Raw genomic sequence first — 21,793 nt, 5'->3', positions numbered from 1 at the left:
TTCATAGACTTCGTTTTAACTTCTTTACACCTAAAATCTTTGCTACCGCATGCAAAACATACAGTGTCCTTTGTTGCTAGATTGCCTTGCCATAACTTCAGGTTTCTGCTCATCTGATAACATATCTCTATGCTTGCACTATGGGGCCCTAGATTAGACAATTGAGGACAGGTCTGACCCTTACTTTTTCCAATTTTCCAGCATTTTAGACCCTTAAAAGACAAAAATTTTACTGAAAATACTAGCAGACCCTTGTGGCTCTCAGCGTAACCAGAGCTTGTGCATTCTGGGTTGTGGGGAAGGGAGCACCGCTTTTTGTTAAGGAGATTGTGGGCTTCATGTACCTGTTATTAACATCTATCTTGAAAGCTGTGAGTCATATGAGTGCTGTCAAATGTCACGTATGCCTTATAGGTGATAGCAGCTCTGGCTGTCAGTATGAAAAGTCTTTCGAGAAGCTCAAGGTGGGAACACATCCTGTTTACATCAACCATTGAGTGAGCAGCTGGATAGCAGACGAGTGACAGCAGTGAGCTGTGTAACCGTCACTAGCACCTCTGTCTAGCTGGGTTCTATCAGGCTCCACTCAGTTGGCTTTCAGAAAATGGATTCTATGGATGTTTATCATGGGAACATCAGCCGGGAGACTGGGGAGAAGCTGCTACTGTCTACAGGGATGGATGGCAGCTATTTACTGCGAGACAGTGAGAGCGTCCCAGGAGTGTATTGTCTGTGTGTGCTGTGAGTACAGAGAACCACGGGAGTCTAGGGTCTGTAGCAACACCCCTTACCCGGTGTTTGTCTGAGTCTTGGGGAGCCAAGCTGCCACTTAGAATGCAGCTGCAAGTGGGTCTTATGGGTCTCCATTTGGTGAAGGCTCAGTAGCATGGAGACCTTCTAGTGGGCAGCCAATTCGGTGATCCTGTGGTTTTCCACAGGGATGTAGACCTCCAACTTCTGGGTTCACAGCATGTGTTCTGCCTCATATTACATTTGCCAGTTAGAATGGTCGTCTTCTGGCAGAACATGCAAATACTCCTGTGTCCAAAGCATTGTGGGGACTTAGCTTTTTAAAGCTGACTTCAGGCATGGGAGTGGGTAAGGGGTTCTTGGCCCTTTGCAGAAATAGGAAAGCACAGGTTCCTGCCATGGGGCACTTACTCTAAAATGGGACACAAACCAGTGAGCAAAGACAAACAGATCGCGATGATGGGTGGAGAGCAAAAAGGAGGCTATAACAGCTTAAGCCATGCTGTTTGGATCGTAAATTGCATGTGCTTCTTGTTCATGCTGAATAATTCCTTTGGTTTTGCCTGTTGTCTGTCTTCCTTTTTAATACACTCAATAGCAGTATGGCCCAAAGCCTCCTTTCCCCTGGGGGCTGATATGGAGGAATATTGATGCTTTTCATTCATATATTGAAAGTGAGCGGTTGCCAACATTTCAGGGCCTGATTCTGCCAGCCTTACTACAGCTGAATATAGCCCTGCACACTGGGAGTATTACTACTGATTTCTGAATAAACTACTTTTAAAGTGCATGACATACAAATAGATGGTGACAATCGATCAGTTAGGATAATAGAGTTGGGGCAAAGGGAGGAATTCCTACAAGGTGTCTGTCATAGGTCACCAACTCGGAGAGAAGGCACTGATGAGTTGCTTCTGAAATGGGTATGAGCTGACAAAGGACTTAATATTCATGGGGTATTTGAATGTTAGAAGTATGAGCTCTTTTAGCAAAGGAGGACAGAAAGGTTGAAGAATCCTAAGCATTAGCGTTGTGCATGCACAATGAAGTGCTATGCCACTAAACGAACAAAGCATGGCCAACAGGTCTGTACTGAGAGCTACTTTAAAGAATTGAAGGGGGAGAAGGGGTAGCAGCAACAAGATATGTTAATATTAGAAATTATCTAGACAAAGCAAATGATTATTAGCTAAAAGAACTAAGAAGAGGCTTTTGTCCATGTAGAAAGGATAAGATAGTGAGGGTATTACTATGTCTAAAATAATATTTATATCACACTTTCCACCAAAGGTCTGAATGTGCTTTTCAGCAACACTTGATTTAGCCTTGACTTTTAAACTGTGAAGGATGTGAGTATTATTATCATTTTACAGATGGACAAAACGAGGCTTCGAGCCACATAAGAAGTGCCCCAGGCCACATAAGAAGGCTGTAGCAGAACTGTAGATACAACCCAGTTCCCTTTTTATCTCTCCTGTTGTGCCTTAATCACAAAGAATCGTCCTGCCTTGCCCTACTAAATGAGAAGGGAAAACAAAGATTGAAGAATTCCAAGTGGGATGACACACCTAATATCTACTTTACCTCAGTCTTTAACAAGACAACAAAAAATTAGGGGAGTAAGAAGTGAATTGAGTTAAAATCTAATGCAGATTTGGGGTAGATATGAAAAGCGGTGATAAGACTCTAGTGAAAGGAGCCAGCTAATAAATAATAAAAGCCCAAGCGTTCTTAAAGAGCTATCAGAGGAAATGGTGAAACAGCTACTTATCATTTGTAGGGTCATCCAGAACAGGTGAGGGATAGCAGGTAATTGGAGAGTCATGTACAATATTATCCAGCTTTATGAACAATAAAGCGGGAATCCAGGAAATCAGTCTAGTTAGCCTACATTCAATATTTGAACATATAACAAGGACATGGAGCTGCAAATAATCAGTCGGAGTTTCTGGTGGTATTCAAGGCAGTTTGTTTAGGTGAATGATAGGAAGGTCAGGTTTTTAAAGAATAGATTAGGACAGTTAATATGATGCTCATAGGTTCTGAAGACCAACGGGAATGCAATAAACTATAAAGGAGCCTCCTAATTGTGTCCGCAAAATTTGCAAACCACAAGTACATGTTTGCATTTAGGGATACATCTGTATGAGCAAAGGGTGAGATGAAAAATTAGTTACTTGTAAACTATAGATAAATAAAGCTTTTATAATCCAAAATATAAGTATTTAGGAAAACTTTTGATACCGTCTAGTGGAGATATCTACCTGAGTAGCTAGAACAATATTGTCTAGTTAACTATGATCTGACATGGATGGAAATCTGGTGGCAGAATCACAGAGATGAGAACTGGGTTCAGAACGATTTAATACAGTATTTCAATAATGAATGTGGTGCAAGAAGTAGACTGTACAGTAATTAGTGTCTGAGGATAAACTAGGAAACAGTGCTCTCAGAGTGGATGATACAAAGAAATTACAGAATGATCTAGCAACGTGATGGTAATTTAGATAAGTGTATGCAATAGGCCACTATAGCTGGCAAAAACCGTAAAATAGCAGAGCGGCTCTGCACAGAAGGGGAGAGAAAGCAGACAATGAACCAGAGACTACCGCATGGTTGGATGCAGATGCTTGATGTAGCAAAAAAAGAACAAATCCTAGACTGGCAAGCAGCTGGAGATAGCGCATGTAGGACCAGAATGACAACAGTACATGCTATAAAGCCTTGGCAAAACCAAAAATAGGTGTGTGTAGACTTTGGGGTTCATCACTACAAAAAAAACAAAACAAAAAAAACCCCACTCCCAAATCATTAGTAAACTATAGAATGTATTTCTGTATTAAATTTTGGGGCTGTGATCGTGTCTTCATACCTGCTTATAAAGCACACAGAACAGTGTTTTCACTATGCAATTAATAACTATTAATAATAATGGTTTTTAACAAAAAACTTTTAATCGGCACTCAGAAACTCTGATGATGGTTACTCTAGGAATACCTAGAGAGCATTTAGGTAGAATGTATACCGCTTACTGGAGATTCAGTCACTATGAAATGATTTCTGAAATGGTGAAGCAAAGCCTGTAAGTAAATGAAGAGATGTCATCATGCATACTGGAGCCAACACCCCAAAAAGTATATATTTTCTGTGAGAAATTTGAAATGAACTGAAAAGTTTTTGTAGTGACAAATTTTTTTGATTAAATGAAAACCACAAAATTGATTTGCAAGATTTTCAGTCTTTCCCTTTCTCTCTCTTCCCCCCTTCCACTAATTACAGTATGGAGGGGGAAAAATTGGGGGGCGGGGGGGAGGAGTGTTGAAAAAACAGAAAATTTTGATCCAGACAAAAAATTTCCTCAAAAAGCCATTTGTCACTGAAAAATGTTTTGATGAAAATATTGTAGCTAACTCTAATAAACATGGATGGCCGATCCTGTGTACATCGCTGCCAATGTGAAGTCAGTTTTGGGTGTGTAATGACAGCAGCATGACCCCAAAGGCTTTAGAGTCTTTCCAAAAAGTTTCAAATGTTCCTTATGCCCTTTTTCCTCCCTAAACATTTTGGCTGACTTTGAATATAAGAAAGGCAGCAACGGCTGTGGTCAGTCTCAGCTGCCTCCTAATTAAAATAAAAACCTGACCCTAAGCAGAGTAATGACCTTGGAAAGGGAGACGAATCAGACTCCAAACAATTCATAAGGGATTTTGCTATTGCCATTGAATTGACATGGAAGGTGCTCAGATACCATGGTTATTGGTGGCAGGCTAAAACCCCTTAGATAACTGAAGCGGCTTTGATAATTGGGACCCTGTTTGATAAACATTTACGAAGGAAGCTTTTCTTTCCCGCTGCTCTGTTCCACAAAAGTACTAGTCCTCTGTTTTGATAGAGAGCTGCTTTCTTCCAGTTCCCCTTCAGTTCAAGCCCAGACTGAAGTGCCCTAAGTCACCGTATGCTGACGAGAGCCCACAAGCCTTCAAAGAGAGAGCTGTTTTTGTCTGGCTGTGGCAAATCACAAAGACACACTTTCTTTCATTGATATTTTAAGACCACAATGATGAAGGGAAACTGTTCATACAGCAGTAAGGTAGGTTTTGTTTTGCACTGGGGTCTCCCATAGCTCTTGTAAATAACGATGCTCCCTGCAATTTTCTGCAACATTTTAAAATGAGGTGCTCCTCCTGGGCCTGCCTACACTATGACTTCTTTAATAACATTATTAAGCAAATAACGTTGATTACTGTAAGAGTAGGTGTACGGCTGCATGTTTCATATACGTTAGCCCAGGAGCGCAAAGATTTCAATTAATGATCTTTTGATCATGTTGAAAACTGAAATGTTTCTTGCTGTTCTTCAAAATTAGGATGTTTATAATGAATTTTTTAAAGAAACGGTTCCATTGGGTAAACCAGTTGGATACTGCAGACAACGCTACAAGATTTTATTATTAGATCTTGATTTTTTTCTTATGAAGATCTTTCTTTGCGAGCAATATGTTCTGTTCACAGACATCTTGGATTCCTGTCTAAGTATCCTGTTTGACATTTTTAACACACAGAGACTGTCTGCACACATTGCTCCTAATGAAGTCAATGGGGACTGCAGGACACAAGAATGGGCTTATTTTTTAAACCGGGCCTGCAAAATTTGTGACTATACCTGTGGGTGCAGATGGTCCCTTCACCCTTACAGATACGTGTATGCCTGTACAAAGACAAGTAGCTGCATGTGCAAATTGGTAAAGCCAATGCTAATTATACTCCTGCCGTATTTATATTTGGGGGCTCAAAATTTGTAGGAGAATGTCTCAAATGAATGTGAGTAGTTGTTTCAGTCCTCTAAATATTGATTAGAATGGCAGCTTAAGCTAAATATGACATCACTTTTATGCTGTGCTTTCAAATGATTTTTTTGAAGTCAACCATTCATGTACCATACTGCATTAAACCTTTAGGGAATAATTAGCAGCTAGAGTATAAAACTGTTTGGAGCTCTTGAAGCACTGATAATGGCGACAAGACTGACTCCCGTCTAATCAGCTTTAATTTTCTCTATTTGTTCCATCATCATAACCATAGTATCTTAGTTTCTTGGCGTATTTAAGTTCAGTCACTGTGCCAAAACTTTCCAGTACGGTAAGCACATCAGCTACGCATGGTGAAGGTGGATTCAGGATCATGACTCAGCCTTAACGTTGCATTTCTTTTATTTTACATTTAATATTCTTGATGGAAATTGCATAGTAATTGCATTTATTATAGCAAGGCATATAATAATCATCATATTTTAAAATGTCTTGGCAATGAAACTTCTTCCATTCAAGGTTAGCATTGTAAATAGCATTCACCATTTTCTTGTGTAAGAAAATTCTTCACAGTACATTGGTAAATTCTACTGAAGTGAATATTTCAACCTTCCCAACTCATTGGAATGAAGATCATCATCAAGAATAATTTTTTGATGGATTTTATATAATTAAAATATTTTTGTGACCATTCCAATAAGACACAGGCGTTCTGAGTCCTGGATAATTATGAGAGCTGGTAGAAAATTTTCCGACAGCACTTCTTTTAGAAAATGTTCTTTCACTGAAATTTTTCTTGGGAATCTGTTGATCTTAATGAAATTTCACTAAAAACATTGAAATGAAACAGTTTGATATTGTCCAAACATTGCATTCTCTCACTTTTACTATGGAATGTTTAAATTTTTAATTGCAAAACACATTTGCATTGAGAAATGTATTTTATTTTAATATATAATATAAAAAAACAATAATTTCATTGAAACAAAATATTTCAATTGACCCAAAGTGAATTTTTTTCAAAAATTTTATTTTGCAGAAAAATTAGACACTTTTTCTCCTTTGTAACAAAAACAAATTTCAGAATTGCAGAATTTCATGGGAAATGGAAATTCCAGTTCCTGCTCAACTCTAACAATCACCATGCAATACAAGTCAGTAGAAGAGAGAGTAGCTGAGAAAGTGAAGTTAAAATCCAGATTAGGTCTAGTCTAGACTTTGGAGGTTCACGATTGAGGCAGAATCACTGGTAGGGTTTGGGATTAGTTAGTAAGAATTTTCTATTTTCTTCAGTGAGAAACAACAAAAGTGAAGAGTACTTGAGACAACATGGGTAATCTCTCCTCTGTAACAGGCTACATCTGAACAGAACATTAAAAACGCAGCTGCATCAAGCAGAACAACAGACACCTAGCAATGTAAAGATGGTGTTATAATAGTAGTGACACTAACACCGATGCGTCCATCACAATTCTCATAAGTCTGGCCCACACTAAAATAAATCCACTGAATCATCCATTGTTGCGAGATTTCTGCCTTCTTGGGATAAAAGAAATGCTGGTTTGTGAGATTTTGGCTGCTCCTGAGCCAGAATCAGAAAGTTGAATCCCTTTTAGTTTTTCGATCTGACTCTAAACCAAATCCATAGATTTGTATCTGACTGTATTTCCCAAATTTGAAGAAGTTCATATTCAAGGTTTTGGTTTGGGCCAATCTTTACTTTCTAGTTAATGGTGCAGCAGAGGCTGGGCCAGATAGGTTTAGGATACATGCTCTGGACTCGGAAAAAGGTATGACAAGCCAATGGTCACAGGGATGCTGCCTGCAGATGTTGTGAGGAGCTCAAGAGCCCGTAGAGAAAACTGTAAAGTCAGAGGATCTCCAATTTTTTTTGCCAAGATGTGACATGCTCAGACCTAAGCTGGTTACAGACCAGAAAAGGAGCGCATACAGTTAAGTTGATCTAGGGCTGTCAAGCGATTAAAAAAATTAATCACGATTAATTGCACTTTAAACAATAATAGAATACCATTTATTTAAATATTTGTGGATGTTTTCTACATTTTCAAATATATTGATTTCAATTACACCACAGAATACACAGTGTACAGTGCGGGGTCATCATCCGAGACTGCTACAACATGAAATATATGGCAGAATGCAGGTAAAATGGAGCAAGAGACGTACAATTCTCCTCCAAGGAGTTCAGTCACAATTTTAATTAATGCATTTTTTAAAATAAGCGTGATCAGCATGGTACTCTATATTTTAATAGTGAAATGAATCACAATTAATTTTTTTAAGCATGATTAATATTTTTGAGTTAATTGCGACTTCCAGGAAGTGTCTGCCAGGTCCCTGCAGGAAGCTCCGCGCGCCGCCCCCGTGCCTGCAGGTGCTGCCCCCGCAGCTCCCATTGGTCACAGTTCCTGGCCAATGGGAGCTGTGGAGCTGGCACGGGGGGTGGGGGCAGTGCACAGAGCCCCTGGCCACCCATGTGCCTCGGGGCTGCAAGGACCTGGTGGCCGCTTCCTGGAGCCTCGCGGACCTAGGTCAGGCAGGGACCCTGCCATAGCCCCGGCTCCCCATTGTGCCGACAATGGGACTTTTATTGGCCCAGTTGGCAGTGCCGACCGGAGCCACCAGGGTCCCTTTTCGACTGGGCATTCTAGTCGAAAACCGGATGTCTGGCAATGCTATATGTTACTGAGTTGAAGGTACATAATCAAGTTAGAGGTTATGTGCAAGGTGGTTTAAATTACATGTCAGTAAGACTGGGTTAGAGAGTCTAAACTGGTGTAACGTATAAGTCAAGGGGCCAGAAGAGAGAATGGTCAACCAGCAAAAGCAACTTCCAGGAAGGAAGTGTAAGCTAACTTAGGCCTTCCCCCCCTAATTTAACTTACACCTCATTCTGGCCTCTCCATGAGTAAATTACTCCCAGTCAACCTACTTACAGACATACACCTTATTACATCCTTAAACCATGCTAAGGATGCAACGTCAAGAACTCATAAGTTTGACCATACAACCTTGTGCATATGCATTATGACACAGTCTTTAATTACATGCTCACATATTTTTACACAGTATCCCTGCCTAATTCATTGCACAGGGCAGGCAATGCTCATTGAATCAGCAGCTCTTCAATATTTTCTTTTCTTTTCATGGTTCAGGGAGTGCCCCAGGCCTTATTTATTGCATGCTATTCAAACTCTGCTGTGAAGACAGACTTATTAATTTGAACATGGGCTTTTCAATGGCATTCATCATTATATTATCTGAGTCCATCACACGCATGCATTAATTCATCTTCAGCACACACACATGAAATGAGGGGATGATATTATCCCTTTTTTGTAAATGAGGATTTGAGGCACAAAAACATTAAGGCCAAAAGTATCCACTAGCTTTTGGTGCCCAATTTGAGATACCTCAGCTCAGATTTTTTAGGGTATTTAGCATTATATAGGACTTTATATGTTTACAGCACAGCTTCCATTGACTTCATTTGCAGCTGAGTGCGTTCGGCGCATCTGTCCCCTCCATCTCCAAACCTAAGCAGCATTGCAACCATGTGGGCCAGGTTGCAATGCCTTGAGTGAGGAGCTGGGCCCACAGGAGCCACTGCTGCGATAGCTGCAGATTTTATTAAAATTCTCAGTGATTGTGAACATCATGACCTCTGTGCCAAAAGCATAGCCTTAATCATAATATGCACAGAGGGGACGAATTAAAATCGCACAAACAGCCTTAATTCTGGCCTTGCCTAACTTTTGAGTGCTTGACTTTGCAACTTTAATGTTCGTTTCGCACAGGTTTTTTTGTGTGTGAAATCGTTTAGGTTCTTAACAAAGCAAACTGAAAAAAAAAATCCATCACTATACGGACACTCACACGAGTCATCAGCAGGAGGAAATCCTTAGATCCACCACACAGACTTCTGGCACCTGAGTGAATGGAGTAGCTGGTAGCCGTAGTAGGTTGTTATTGTCTATATGGACCAGCACTATAGGCACACTCTTTGCCTAAGAGCTTCACAGATATTTGCCAAGACCAGAGAAATCTTGGGTTCCAGTCTGTTCTGGAGGGAGTATGACCCAGAGGTCACAACTCCTTCTGCCTAGTTTCCCCACAAGTCTGACCCTTTCTGTTCCTATCCCAGTCATGTCTCTTTTCCCTGTCACCTCATCCCAGTCCCAGTCTTCCCCTACCCCTGTTTCCTCTGACCTCAGTTTCCTTGCCTAACCAATCTATCTTCCCTCCCTACACCTTCATCTGCTCCTACGCCTGGTTTTCCCCCAACCCCTGTCAACTCCCAGGTCCAGGCTACCCCCACCCTCTCCCAGTCTTAGGCTCCCCTCCCACAGGCTCCTTGTCTGTCTACTCCTCCACCATCTTCCCCATCTGGCTCTTGTTCCCTCCTCATTACAATCAGACAACATCCTCTTCCCTGCTGCCGGGGTCCTAATGGGCAGCACAGAGGTTACAGGAGAGACAGTCTCCCACTTCTTAGTTTCGGTGTCCAGCATCACATGGACCACAGCAGCTGTGAGCAGCAAATGCAGTGAAAAGCCTGCTCAGCCCTGTATCCCCAAGATAGAGCATACTCAGTGTATATGGAATTGTGAGAATTTAGCAGCCAAACAAACAAGTCTCGACTGAGCATGTGTGAACTGCAATATTTCAAAGGCTTATAACCTGGCCAAATGTAGGTGGTTTCCCCTGGGGTCAGCAAAAGGCACATTCTTGAAACAAAGCCAATCCTCCCATCAAATTCAATGGATGGAGGCACTCGAGTCACCTAACAAAATGGTTATAAGATTTTTTTTTTAACCTGGCCCAAACAATGTATTTTTCCCTGATTGCATTCTCAGAAACAGCTGAATCTTTTTTTGGCAAAATGTCCCCAAAAAATTTAGCTTGAGGCAGATACCCAACACGGAACATCAGTTTGAATGGTTAAAATCTGGCGACGTCATAAGCAACTGAAAACAGGGATATACTGTGGGAAGGGTGGGCAAGCTTAGCTACATGCAGCACTACCAGCTTGGCCTAAATTATAGGTTATGGAGTCCAAGGTGACGTGTTAATGTCTAAATAGCCTGCCAGTTCATAGGAACTGATACCGCAAACTCAACTAATTCTGGACAGAGCTATATTTAAGGAGATAGCATTTAATGTAATTTATTGCTGAGTTTGCTCTTTTCAGTTGAGTTTTGGGCCTAAAAATGAATAAACTTTAGTTGAATAAAATTTCCCAACCAAGGTACAGAACATTTGGCAATTATTTCAAAACATACCATGCTGTTAAAATGTCATGGTTAAATTATAAATTGCAGCAAATGGCTAATATCCTCCAGCTATTTCAACAGTGCAGAAGATTGTAATTATTCACCTGTTAAAGTAAATGTGGCTGTAACACGTTTGAACACAGCTGAAAAGGGAGGAGGGGGAGGCTAGGTAGGCAGATGCTGTCTCAGTGTATCATCTGTGCGAAAGGCATTTGCAGCTCTTTGGGGGGCATACTCTATAAAGGAAAAAACGCATCATATAAAGCAAAGTATAGTTTCTGTAGTAGAAACTTTACTATGCTTTCCCCTTGACAGAGTTTTCCTAGTTATGGTATCAAAGTAGAAACTGCTTTCAGCAGGAATCAAAGCGACCTTTTGTTCGACAGATTTTATATCTATCGATCTATCTAATGTGAGATGGGATGTTAACTAGCTATCTCCTCTTCTACAAGCAATATCCAGCACGGTACTTTTAGCCAGAATTATTTTCTAAGCCATCTCATGAGCAATTAGGAGTTATAACGTCTTTTGTCTCTGATCAAGAAGCTGGGCAAGTGACTTTGTGTAGGCCTTGGTTTACCATGGTGCTGCTCCATACTTCATTCCATGGAGTTTCACCAGTGTAAAACTGGGGAATTGCAGGGGTGAATCAGGCCCACTGAGTACAACAGTCAATGCTCCAGTCATCACTTTGTTGAGAGTGTTGCAATGTGGATCCAGATTTCACATCGCCTAAACTTCAGGGATGTTCAGACCTGGGCTTTTCACTTGTGCCATTTTAGAGACAGGAGCAGGGCAGGCTGAGGACCTGGAGGGTTGGATGACTAGGAGGGTTCACAGGGTCTCCCGCACCAACCCTGCAGAAAATGCTTTTTGCACAGGGGAGCCACCTGCTGGCTGAGGCATCCCTGACTGCTCAGTTCTGTTGGTGCTGTCCCATCAGGGAGCTAAGGCAGAGTTGCAGAGGTCCCCAGAGCAAGGCCAGTGCATAGGAACCCCGTGTGGAGTGCCCTTCTCCTGACTCTTCCATGGGACATGGGGTCAAACACCACCCCAAAGGGAAAAATTGGGAGGAAGCTCCATGAGAGAACCCCAAGAGCTGGCTCTCTCCCTCACCTGTGTCCTCCCGCCAGGAGTTTTTCTGTATCAGGGACTTGCCCTAGTCCTGAGACAAGAGTGCAGGTTTTGATCTGATGGCATGTAGTTCATTTGCCTACAAGGATACATTATGTAAGAGACAGGATATGCCTGAGCCTGTCAAACTAAGAGTAGTTCCAGCCTGAGCTGATTTAGCGAGAGAAAACTGAGCTGACAGCTCCTGGGGAAACACCTCATTCAGTGTGCTAAAAGACTGCCTACGTGTACCTTATATCTGGTTTTACTGGCATAGGGTACCTAGGTGCGTGGTCGGGGAAAGGAGAGAGTGGATGGGAGCTGCGCTACACACTCACAACTTTAAAAACAAGCAGCCTGTCTGCCTGACCCTAAACATTAATGTGAGACAGGTTAAATCGTGAACCTTTGTTTAAAACATCTGGGGGCTGCTGCCATGCAACAGTGAGGGGGAACTCAGCTCATCAAAATCAGGTTGTGGGCAAACTGAAGGTAGAACGTGCTTTAAAGTGGTAATGAAGTTCCTGCTGTTTAACAGAAAGTTTTACGCTAAGATCATAATCGTTAAGAAAACAGGTATCAAAAGTGCTATAATTCATTTAGCTGAGACAAAGACCTTGAATAAGAGTTGTTTTCTGGGACGATCTAGAGAAAGGTGCGGTTCAACATGCAATTCAGCATAGACACAATGGGCCAGAGCCTCATCTTCAACGGCACTGACATCAGTGTAGCTTCACCAGTCTGCACCAGCAAATGATCTGGCCCAATGAACCTGCTTTGCCCCTGCTTTGCACCGTGCGTATGCATTCACAGCTGTGCAACGTGACAGTCCAAGGGGTATTAATGTGGACAAATCAAACCAGTTATTAATGACTTCCTATTTTGGTAAATTATTTCCAATAACTAGAAACATTTCTGAGGTTATCAAAATGGATTTTCAGAAATCAGTGATTGAGTTGCAGTGACACACGACATGGCGCATAAGCAGATGTGTTCATGTAGCTGTGTCATTTATGACTTCTATTATTTGGTAAGAACGACTGTGATATTGTGTATAATTGGAAAGAGATGTAATATGTACCCGCTCTCTGAAAAATGGCTAATGCTGGAATAGTTAATAATGCATAATGTCTCGGTGGAAATGCCAGATTATTGTAAATTTATTTCATTTTCTGAATGCCTTGGGCCTGATTCTCCATTGCCCTGCATCTTGTGTAGTCATTTCCAACTTTGCACAATGGGTGTAAAACACCACCGGTCTGATCTGTTACCATTTACTTTAACTTTGCACAGCAAGTAGTTTACACATGTAGCATGTCACTGACATCTGTCACTCTGCTTTTAAGTCACATCTTTGAACCTTGGCTTATATATACAAGATCATGTAAAGTACTGGGCTCCTTCTAGCATGATTGACTCCAGACATCAGTTGATGTCTATTTTCAGAGGTCCCTGAATGGAAACTGTGTTTAAAATAGATGGAAGATTTCATGATCTCATAAAGTGATCAGTGTTTCCAGGAGACAATGACCTTGGAACAGTCCAGGATGGAAGTGCAAAGGCAGACCTTTGAGGGTTAGGAATGCATTAGCTAGACAAACTCTAAATTGCCTTGATATTGTGGTTTTAGATTTCTAAATAAAATACATCAATGGCATAGCACCTGGGAACATTTGCAGTTTAAAAAAAAAATCACTTAGCAGAATCGTCATCTAGTAATGATATGTATTCTGTTCTAATTCCACACGAAGTGTGTCCGATACATAAATAAGCGTGCAAAAGGTCACTGATGGAAAGTTAAAACATTTACGCAGGTTTCATGGTCTAATATGGAGAAACTGTAGATCTCACAGACAGAGATGGATCAAACAACTCCCCCCTCCTCCAAGTCCTAATTCAGTGCAATTCTTGGGATTCAAACATAGCTTGCTGATCTGGGTCCAAATTTTTCATTTCTAAATATAGGCTACATCGACTAATTTATTGCTAAGGAAAGGAGCTTATCAAATGAGCTAATTCCAGCATTACAGAGCAACAGTATACTAAACCGGACGATAGACATGACTAATAAATACATGTTGATTCTTTCACAGATATAAGGGTTATGTTTATACCTACAGAGTGTCCAAGACAGATACAGGTTCCTGGAGTGCTGAGGTATGTATTGCTCCTTCTCTTCTAAAAGTTCCCACAACTGAGCGTAGGTATTGATTTCAGGAAATATATCCGGATTATTCACCTTTCTGCAATATCTGATTCTCATGTAATTTAATCGGTCTCAAGTGAGCCCATCACTGGTGCCAGGTCTGACAATTTTGAATGCACAAATTCATTCTGTTACAGTTCAGCTGTTACAGAATGCACCAGTGCACTATTTTGCAGCATTTTAAATGGCAGAAATATTGTGTTTTCATATTTTGACAGGCACAGTCAATATTAATTTCTCCTCTGCCAAACATGCCATTAATACCAAAATATTCAAAGCAATTCCTTATGATTTACAATGTTTTTAACTTAATTTCTTGACAGATTGTATTTATCAATAGTACAAGGACTGGTGTAGCAGTAGGTGCAATAACAACAGTGATTTAAGTTCAAGGCATAATTTAGGTTCATGTGAATACTAATCCTTATTTATTTTCAGAACTTCTTGTTCTTTGGATGTAGTCAGCATATTAATTCATAATTAGCTTTCAGTTTGCACATAAATGAACACTGATTTACAAACATTAAAATATAATTTAACAGGGTTAATTCTGCTGGCAAAATTAGAGCAGAATTGTTGTTCTGCACTGGAAACACCTGGACCAGATTCTGATGTCAGTTAGGATCAAACCCTGGAGCTGAATGTGCTTCACACCCATTCCTGATTTAAAAAAAAAAATTACTTTCTCATCACTGTGCAAAGAGCTAAAACAAGCCCCATGCTCCACCTGTGTTTAAATACAGGGACTTGACTCTACATGTTTGCATTGGCTTCAGTGGGCGTTTTGCCTGTGGTGGGCATAGGGGAAGGCCCTAGTATTGGATCTGAAATACAGACCATGAGCAAACAGTTATTTGTTCCAAAACAGGGAGACTTGCTAAGCCCCAAATCTGAGGTGGTAAGAGTTAATTCAATAAACCAGATGCTGGCCTGGCTTACCTCATGTACAAATCCACTGGCCTCAGGGGAAGAGGGTGTATGGGATCTAGGCCAAGGCAAAATTTACCTCATTCTGTTCCTTTTCCTGAAAGGAAACTGGTACTTTCATGAGCTGTTGGAACTGATGGGTGAAAGAGCAGAAATTGCTGAGGGACAGGGTGGTGCAGTGCACTCTGCAGTAGGATGGACAGTACCAATACATTTTTGGCAGGATCAGGCTGGAGCACAGGCAAAGCAAAGCCTTCATTTGGGAATGGGGTGAAGCAATTCACTAGCTAGCTTCATCTCTCCCTGTGGTAGTAGAAAGGGAGCTATCAAGGCAGCACCAGACAGCATGCTCCATGCAGCAATGAGGAGGAACACTCATGGTGTTGGATCCTCCCCTCTGGCAACTGGAGATCCTGGGTGCCCCCTCAAATCATTAGGGAAATGGGTGCTGAGTAGACATGGCAGGCTAAACTCTGCCCTCATTGAATTTGTCTTACTCACTACAGCATTTGCCCCCCCACCCCCCCTGCATCAGCTGCCTCCGTTCTCTTCTCTCTTGCTGAGGTTTGAAAGAACCAAGAGCAAAGCCTCACAAGAGACCATTTCAAAATACTGACCCTCAAATCCGGGCCCCCACGAAGTCAGTAGCAAACCTTCCATTATGTTCAGTGGAGCAAGGATTTCGCCCACTGGAGGTTTGTAGGAACAGGTTTACTCTTGCTGATGCTGAGAGTGCCTTCCTGTGCTGCCCTGTCCTTCCACCCCACCTCTGTGGGAGTATAAGTGGCGAGTACCACAACTGCTTTCCCCCAAAAGGCTGGGTGAGGAGAGTGTTCAGGCCCAGCCAGAGTTGCAAAAGGGATGTGATGAATCATTTAAAAGTTGCTTTAGATGTCTAGTAAAAGCCCTTGAAGATAGAGATACGCTGTGATGGGCATCTGCAAAGATTAATTGAAAAGGATAGACAAAGTGATTTAAATAAAACCAGGCAACAGTTTGCAGAGCCCCTTGATACAAAGAAATGAGAGATGTGACTAGTTAACAGATGCGCAAAAAGGAACCAAACACTCCAGAAAACTTTTATAAGCGGGCTGGATCCATGTTAATATTTACAGTCAGAGGAACATCATCATGGGTGCTAGGTCTTCCTCTGGAGCACATTACCAGTGAGCTGGAATCATAGCATAGGCATTCTCTATCAATGACTTAATGAACATCATGGTATGCTGACTGCCCATGGTGATGCTTTTAAGGGCCTGGGAAATGAGATTAATGAGCTGGAGACTAAAATAGGATCACTAGCAGGACTCAGAGGTGGCAGATTGGAGGGCTGATGTGAGCTCTCAGTGTGATGAAACTTCTACCAGTAGCACTGGAGAATTGTCTGTGTAATTGTTATTGCTGCTGAAGACACGAAAGGGGAGCTTGTTTTTCCTGACCCCAGCTGGAGCTCGTATTACAGCTGGAGGTCAATTTTCTTTGTGGCCTTTTGCTTTGTAAAGTGAGCAAATCTGACAAGGAAGTCCTTGACAGAGGATAAATATGGAATTCCCCGAATAGTGTCTTTTTAGAGTCATTGTCCTGTCTGTAGCAATACTTCAATGGCAGTTGTGTACTTATCTTGAGTGAAGAACAGACCCTCTCAGACTCTTGCCCTTCCTCTACCACCTCATTGCCAATTCCAGGAACCATCAGAAGAGAGCCTGATGGTGCTGAAGTCCCGTCACTTTCACAGTGTGAAACCAGGATCACAACGACCTTGCTAGACTGAGGGCTATGCTTACTTGCTGTCCTTGTCTAGTGTCATCGTATCTAGCTATTTCCTTTCACTTTTCCTGTACAATAGAAGATCTTACAGATGCATCAGGAATCACTCTAATACTCCTAGGATATTTTAAAAATCAACATTTCTTAATCTGTTCCCGCAGTTTTTATTTCAGCAAAATTTTAATTGACATCAGTGGGAGATTTGCCCAGTAAGCACCACAGGATCTCATCTGTATTGACTGCCAAGGCTTTATTCTTCAGGATGATTATTAACAGATAGCTCTGTCTAACTGCAGTGACCATTTTAGTGAATGTAATGGGTCAATGCCCTCCCTGTTGTACCCGCCCCGAAATGACTGGAGGTACGTTAGGGATGCAGCTGATCTGCATGGCTGCCCTGTGAGATTGTGGCAGTAGGTAGAGCCAGTGGGCATGCAGTGCAGGGAACAAGCTTAGCTAGTACCAAATCACACCTTTCAAATGGCTGGCTATGCTCCTGGGAAAGGGAGAGGAGAGAGGACAGCTCCAACAAATCTAAGTTGGCTCTGAGAACGGACTTCTCTTCTTGCTGATGTTTTTACATTTGTGGAAACAATGCTGTTATATAACACCTCCTGGGTAGTGGTGTTCCCCTGTAGCCTGTTGTTTGGGTAATTTGTTGATCTCTCACTTTGCAGACTGCACCTGGGGTCCACAGACGATTGTTCCGGAAAGTACACAACCTAATTACAGCATTCCAGAAGCCAGAACAAGGCATTATAACTCCTTTGCAGCATCCAGTAGTGAATGCTGCGAAAGCCAAGCACCCACAAGGTACTGCGAGGTGCACTTGGGATCAGAATGGCACGGGCCTGTGGAGATTGCCATCAAATGTGCTAAGGGGCAAGATCCAGTCTCTGACTGTCCCCAGTCCACAGGCCTGCATGGTATAAAAGGCTGTGTAGCACTAGTTCAGTGCTACTAAGCAGGAAAGGGACAGGTGCATGGACACCACATGCACACTGCAGAGCTACATCCATGATAGCAGAAAAGCGTGGGGCAAGGGTGAGGCTCTGTTGACCTGCTTCCCTTAAAAGATTGTGAGGAGCTGAAGCAACAGCTGCACAATGGCTGGGCTGGTATGCTCCAGCTTCCCTCCATCCTGAGCACCCCAGGCCTTTGGGCAGAGAGAATGCTGGCTTGTTTGCTTCTATTAACCCATGGCATTCACTACAACAGCATGCATGCACCTCCTAAAGTCTGAAAAATTGGTATCTTCCTAGCACCTAGTCTAGATTGTGGGGTCTGGATGGATGCCTTGCGGTGCTAGCTAGGGAATTTATATCCAACTGCAGCGTTGTATGTGAATATATTTCTTTTACAGCCTGCCAGTTGCATCAAGGATAGACAAGATGTAGTTAACCCCCATGCCTCCTAGTAAATACAAAGACTATGAGCTTTCGCCTTCTTGCGGAGTTCATCTTTTTAATATGTGTGGTGTTTTTTTTTTGTAGGAAAAAAAGACGATCGTGACTTTTATTTGCATCCTTCATGAAGACATGTCCCAGAGTTTGAAGTAATTTAAATAGGCTTTTATACGTCTTTTTTTGTAGACACTCCAGCACAATATGCTGTAGATTATAGACATTACAACTCTGTGAGTTTTCTTGTAATATTTTCAGAAATGTATGTTTAATGCAACTTCTAGTCTGCCGTTTAAAAGATTGGCATGAATCTGTTTTTTTTTTTTATAAAGATATGGGAGAAAAATAACGAGCAATTGGATGACTTAATACTTTCATTTTCTGTTAGTTTGGGTTGGGAGTTTTCTATTTGAATATTAGTTAGTTTTTTTACATGAAGTTACTTTAGTGTTTGATTTCTAATTGAAATTCAGCCCAGCACAAGTCCTAAGTATCACTTAAGACCCATGTATGGCCGCAGAATAGTGGCTTTTATATTGCAGATGCCTTGTGCTGGCTCTCTGCTCAAGGATGAATTTCACTCCAGAAGCAAATTTCAAAAGTGCAGGCCTGTGTATTCCCAGGAGTCGAATTTTAGGTTGGTTTCATATGCATCATCCACTTCTTGCTGGGTGTGCTGGCATGCTTGTCCAATCAGGGAAAATAACCTGTACTATCTGCCCAATCTGAACAATTAGAACTGACCAGCAATGTAGCAAATTCAGTCTATGAGCCAGCCAAAGTTTAAAAAAATGTGTTGAATCTTTTTGAGCAACAAATGAATTTGAGGAAATTGTTTACAGATATTCTATGAGCTGGAGAAAGGTGGCTAACTTTGTCCAAAAAATTATCCTTTCCATAGGATTTGTACTGCTCTTCCTTTTATTTCTGGGTGCCTGTGACGGTGGCATCTAGATGCCAAACTGTCCTCCATTATTGTGACTCCAAATCTAAGCAACTACGCTTACTCCAGTCTCTGATGTCACACAGTAATTTTCAAGACAATCCAAGTGTGCATGTGGATTTTAGAACAATTAGAAAAAATGTCTGTTAAATAGCAAGCTCATCTCAGCCTTAACTATAGGGAGGGCACTGCCCATCTATAATTAACAAAGAATGGGAAACTATTTTGAATAGATTTAAACTTTTACCATACTGGGCATTTCAGAAAACAATAATCATTTTTGTTTTGCAGCATTGCCAATGCCAAGTGGCCAAAAAACCGTGACTCTGTGTCCTTCCCCCCCAAAACATCGTGAGACTGACTTAAAAATCATCAGCGTTTTTTAAAATAATAGTATATTTGGGTCTCTTTTTGCCTTCTCATGTTTGAGCCTTTAGGGGGTCATTATTTTTAATCCACAACTTCGAGAGCTAGAAACTTACTTTTTCTTAAATTAAAGCTGGGGTAATGCACATTGTGAGACTTTTGATAAAAATCCCCAGAGATGGCAGCACTGGCTAACTAGGGAGTTTTCACTAGCTGCTGAATGATTAGGGTTTTCAGCTACTCGCTTGGACAAAAACAACGTTGTGAGAAAACATTGGGCTTCAAGTGAAGGTGGGAGGGCCTACCCAGTCCACCTGGCACGCTGCCGCCCTTTGGGCCGTGGCAAACTTCTGATGTGCTAGCTGAGCCTAAGTATAGTGCTTAAGAGAGTTTGAACTTCTTACTGCAGTCACAGTTTAGGCCCTGGGGAGGACTGAAGTGACTGGGGGATGGAAGGTCCTGCACCTCCCTTCCCCCACCATAATTTGTCCCCTTCTCTCTGTCGGTCCTTTTAGTCTACATGCAATAGATGGTTGCAATCATGCTATGCAGGGCTTTTTGGCCACCAGCACTGCCCTCTGCTGATACACTGGCTGATACACTGGTCCTGTCCAGTTAGCTCTAACATGGTTTATACATCACTGTATGATGAACTCTCACATGCATGAACTTCCTGAATGCCCTAAAATGACTGAGTAATCAAGCTTCACTTGGCCATGCTGTGTGGACACTGGGGAAGATGCTGTAGTTAAGCGTATGTGCCACCGTTGCCTTTATCTATGGGCTGGGGGAAATTGGCTGCAGTCTCTCTGTCTCCAGTGCACTGGTGCCTGATCACCAGCTCCGACAATTGTGGATTCAGAGACCTCTCTGCCAGTCCTGCCATACCCTCTATGCCTGATCCATATGCAGCCAGTGGGGACCCACTGCTTTGTATACACAGCAGGGCTTTGCCAATGTCATGGCGCAGGGCTGACGTCGTGGGTGGGCCTTGCACTGGAATGAATTCCATTCTGTGAGAGGGCTGTTATACACCACACTTGTATGGGCATGTCTGATAATTAGACCAAGGAGCCACAGTTGCCAGCTTATTGAAAGCTTCATTTACATACACGGCTAAATGCCTTTGTTTTCACTCAAGACAAAACAGGTTCTAGGGAGTGGACATAGACAGCAGATAAGCAGCATCAGAAGAGCCATCATTGGCATAAAGAAACTTCATTCCTATCACATTAGCATTTGATAAGTTGTTCCATAACAGCCTAAAATAAAAGAAAATATTTATTTTAAAGCACAAAATTTTCCTTATAAAAGTGACTAAATGTACCACCTAAACCTCCCAGACCTAGAGCAGGTATCACAAATCCATTAACATTTACAGTACTTGTTTATTTTGTCTCTAAATTATTCCCAACTCTCATTTAAGTTGAGCCACCTACAAAGTCCTACTTTTAATGTAATATTTTATAGAATGCTTGTATGTGTGTGTTGTTCTGTAGCTACTCATTATATCAATGCTTGGCTGAAAAGTTTTTCTGACTTAATTGTTTTATAGCGTGGCAGATCTGGACTGATATACTTTTCAATAAAATATTTAAAGTTGTTCTTTCATTGTTACATAATTCATCAAAGACGTCAGGCACACAGCAGATGAGGTGCCCATTAAACAAGAACATCAATGGATGAAATTGTATTTTTGTTATTTCTGTTGATTGATCCTTTCAGTCTGTGTCTGTGCCTTAAAGATTTTACTGCTGGCTGCTGTTTTTTTGGCTTTCAGCACTCTTCCTCATTAGCTCTTTCTTTCCTTTTCGGCTCCAAAGCTGCCTGCAGTGCCCAACATGTAACAGCTTGTGCCAATATAGAAGCCAGAGTAAAATGTCAAATTCTTGCCTCAGCAACGTGCCCACTGAGCTGCTGCCCTGTTACAAAAGCGACAATGTGATGTAATTTTAGCCACATTCCCTCAATGCAACATAGTATTTTCATCTGGTCTCTCATGGGTCAGGACAGTCAAATGCAGGGGCAACTTACTTGAAAACATAATCTTAGCAACAATCCCTGGCAGCTTCAAGCTTGGTGCTAAATTAGGGAGATACATTGGCCAAGGGCCCCAGCCAGCTACTGCTGTCTATGCAAAACAGCTGATGACTTCGATGGTAGCATGTGGAGCTGAGCAAACCCTGTGTCATAAGAGCAGTGTGAGACATGCTTCTG

At 41.8% G+C, this 21,793-nt stretch overlaps 1 protein-coding gene across 2 annotated transcripts; it reads left to right on the top strand.

Annotated features, from left to right (window-relative positions):
* The first annotated feature begins 553 nt into the window (after positions 1-553).
* Positions 554-21,131, top strand: SH2D1A (SH2 domain containing 1A). Of its 2 annotated transcripts, XM_074963171.1 has the most exons (5): positions 554-741; positions 7,653-7,721; positions 14,058-14,121; positions 17,542-17,677; positions 18,358-21,131. In XM_074963171.1, the coding sequence occupies exons 1-5, from the start codon at positions 605-607 to the stop codon at positions 18,396-18,398; spliced, it is 447 nt and encodes a 148-aa protein (XP_074819272.1). In that variant the 5' UTR covers positions 554-604; the 3' UTR covers positions 18,399-21,131. The 2 variants fall into 2 exon arrangements, with proteins under 2 accessions (XP_074819272.1, XP_074819273.1); XM_074963172.1 differs by lacking the exon at positions 7,653-7,721.
* Positions 21,132-21,793: the final 662 nt, after the last annotated feature.

The sequence above is a fragment of the Natator depressus genome, chromosome 9 (genome assembly GCF_965152275.1).
Source record: "Natator depressus isolate rNatDep1 chromosome 9, rNatDep2.hap1, whole genome shotgun sequence".
Classification (NCBI taxonomy): Eukaryota; Metazoa; Chordata; order Testudines; family Cheloniidae; genus Natator; species Natator depressus.
Note: the sequence above shows the minus strand (reverse complement) of the source record. Positions and strands in the feature narration are given on the sequence as shown.

Excerpts from the sequence above, each read along its gene's own strand:
- SH2D1A (XM_074963171.1), top strand. The coding sequence starts at position 605 with ATGGATTCTATGGATGTTTATCATGGGAACATCAGCCGGGAGACTGGG. Across the intron at positions 742-7,652 it reads GTGTATTGTCTGTGTGTGCT|AATACACAGTGTACAGTGCG; the intron begins GTGAGTACAGAG and ends ATTACACCACAG. Across the intron at positions 14,122-17,541 it reads CAGGTTCCTGGAGTGCTGAG|ACTGCACCTGGGGTCCACAG; the intron begins GTATGTATTGCT and ends CTCACTTTGCAG.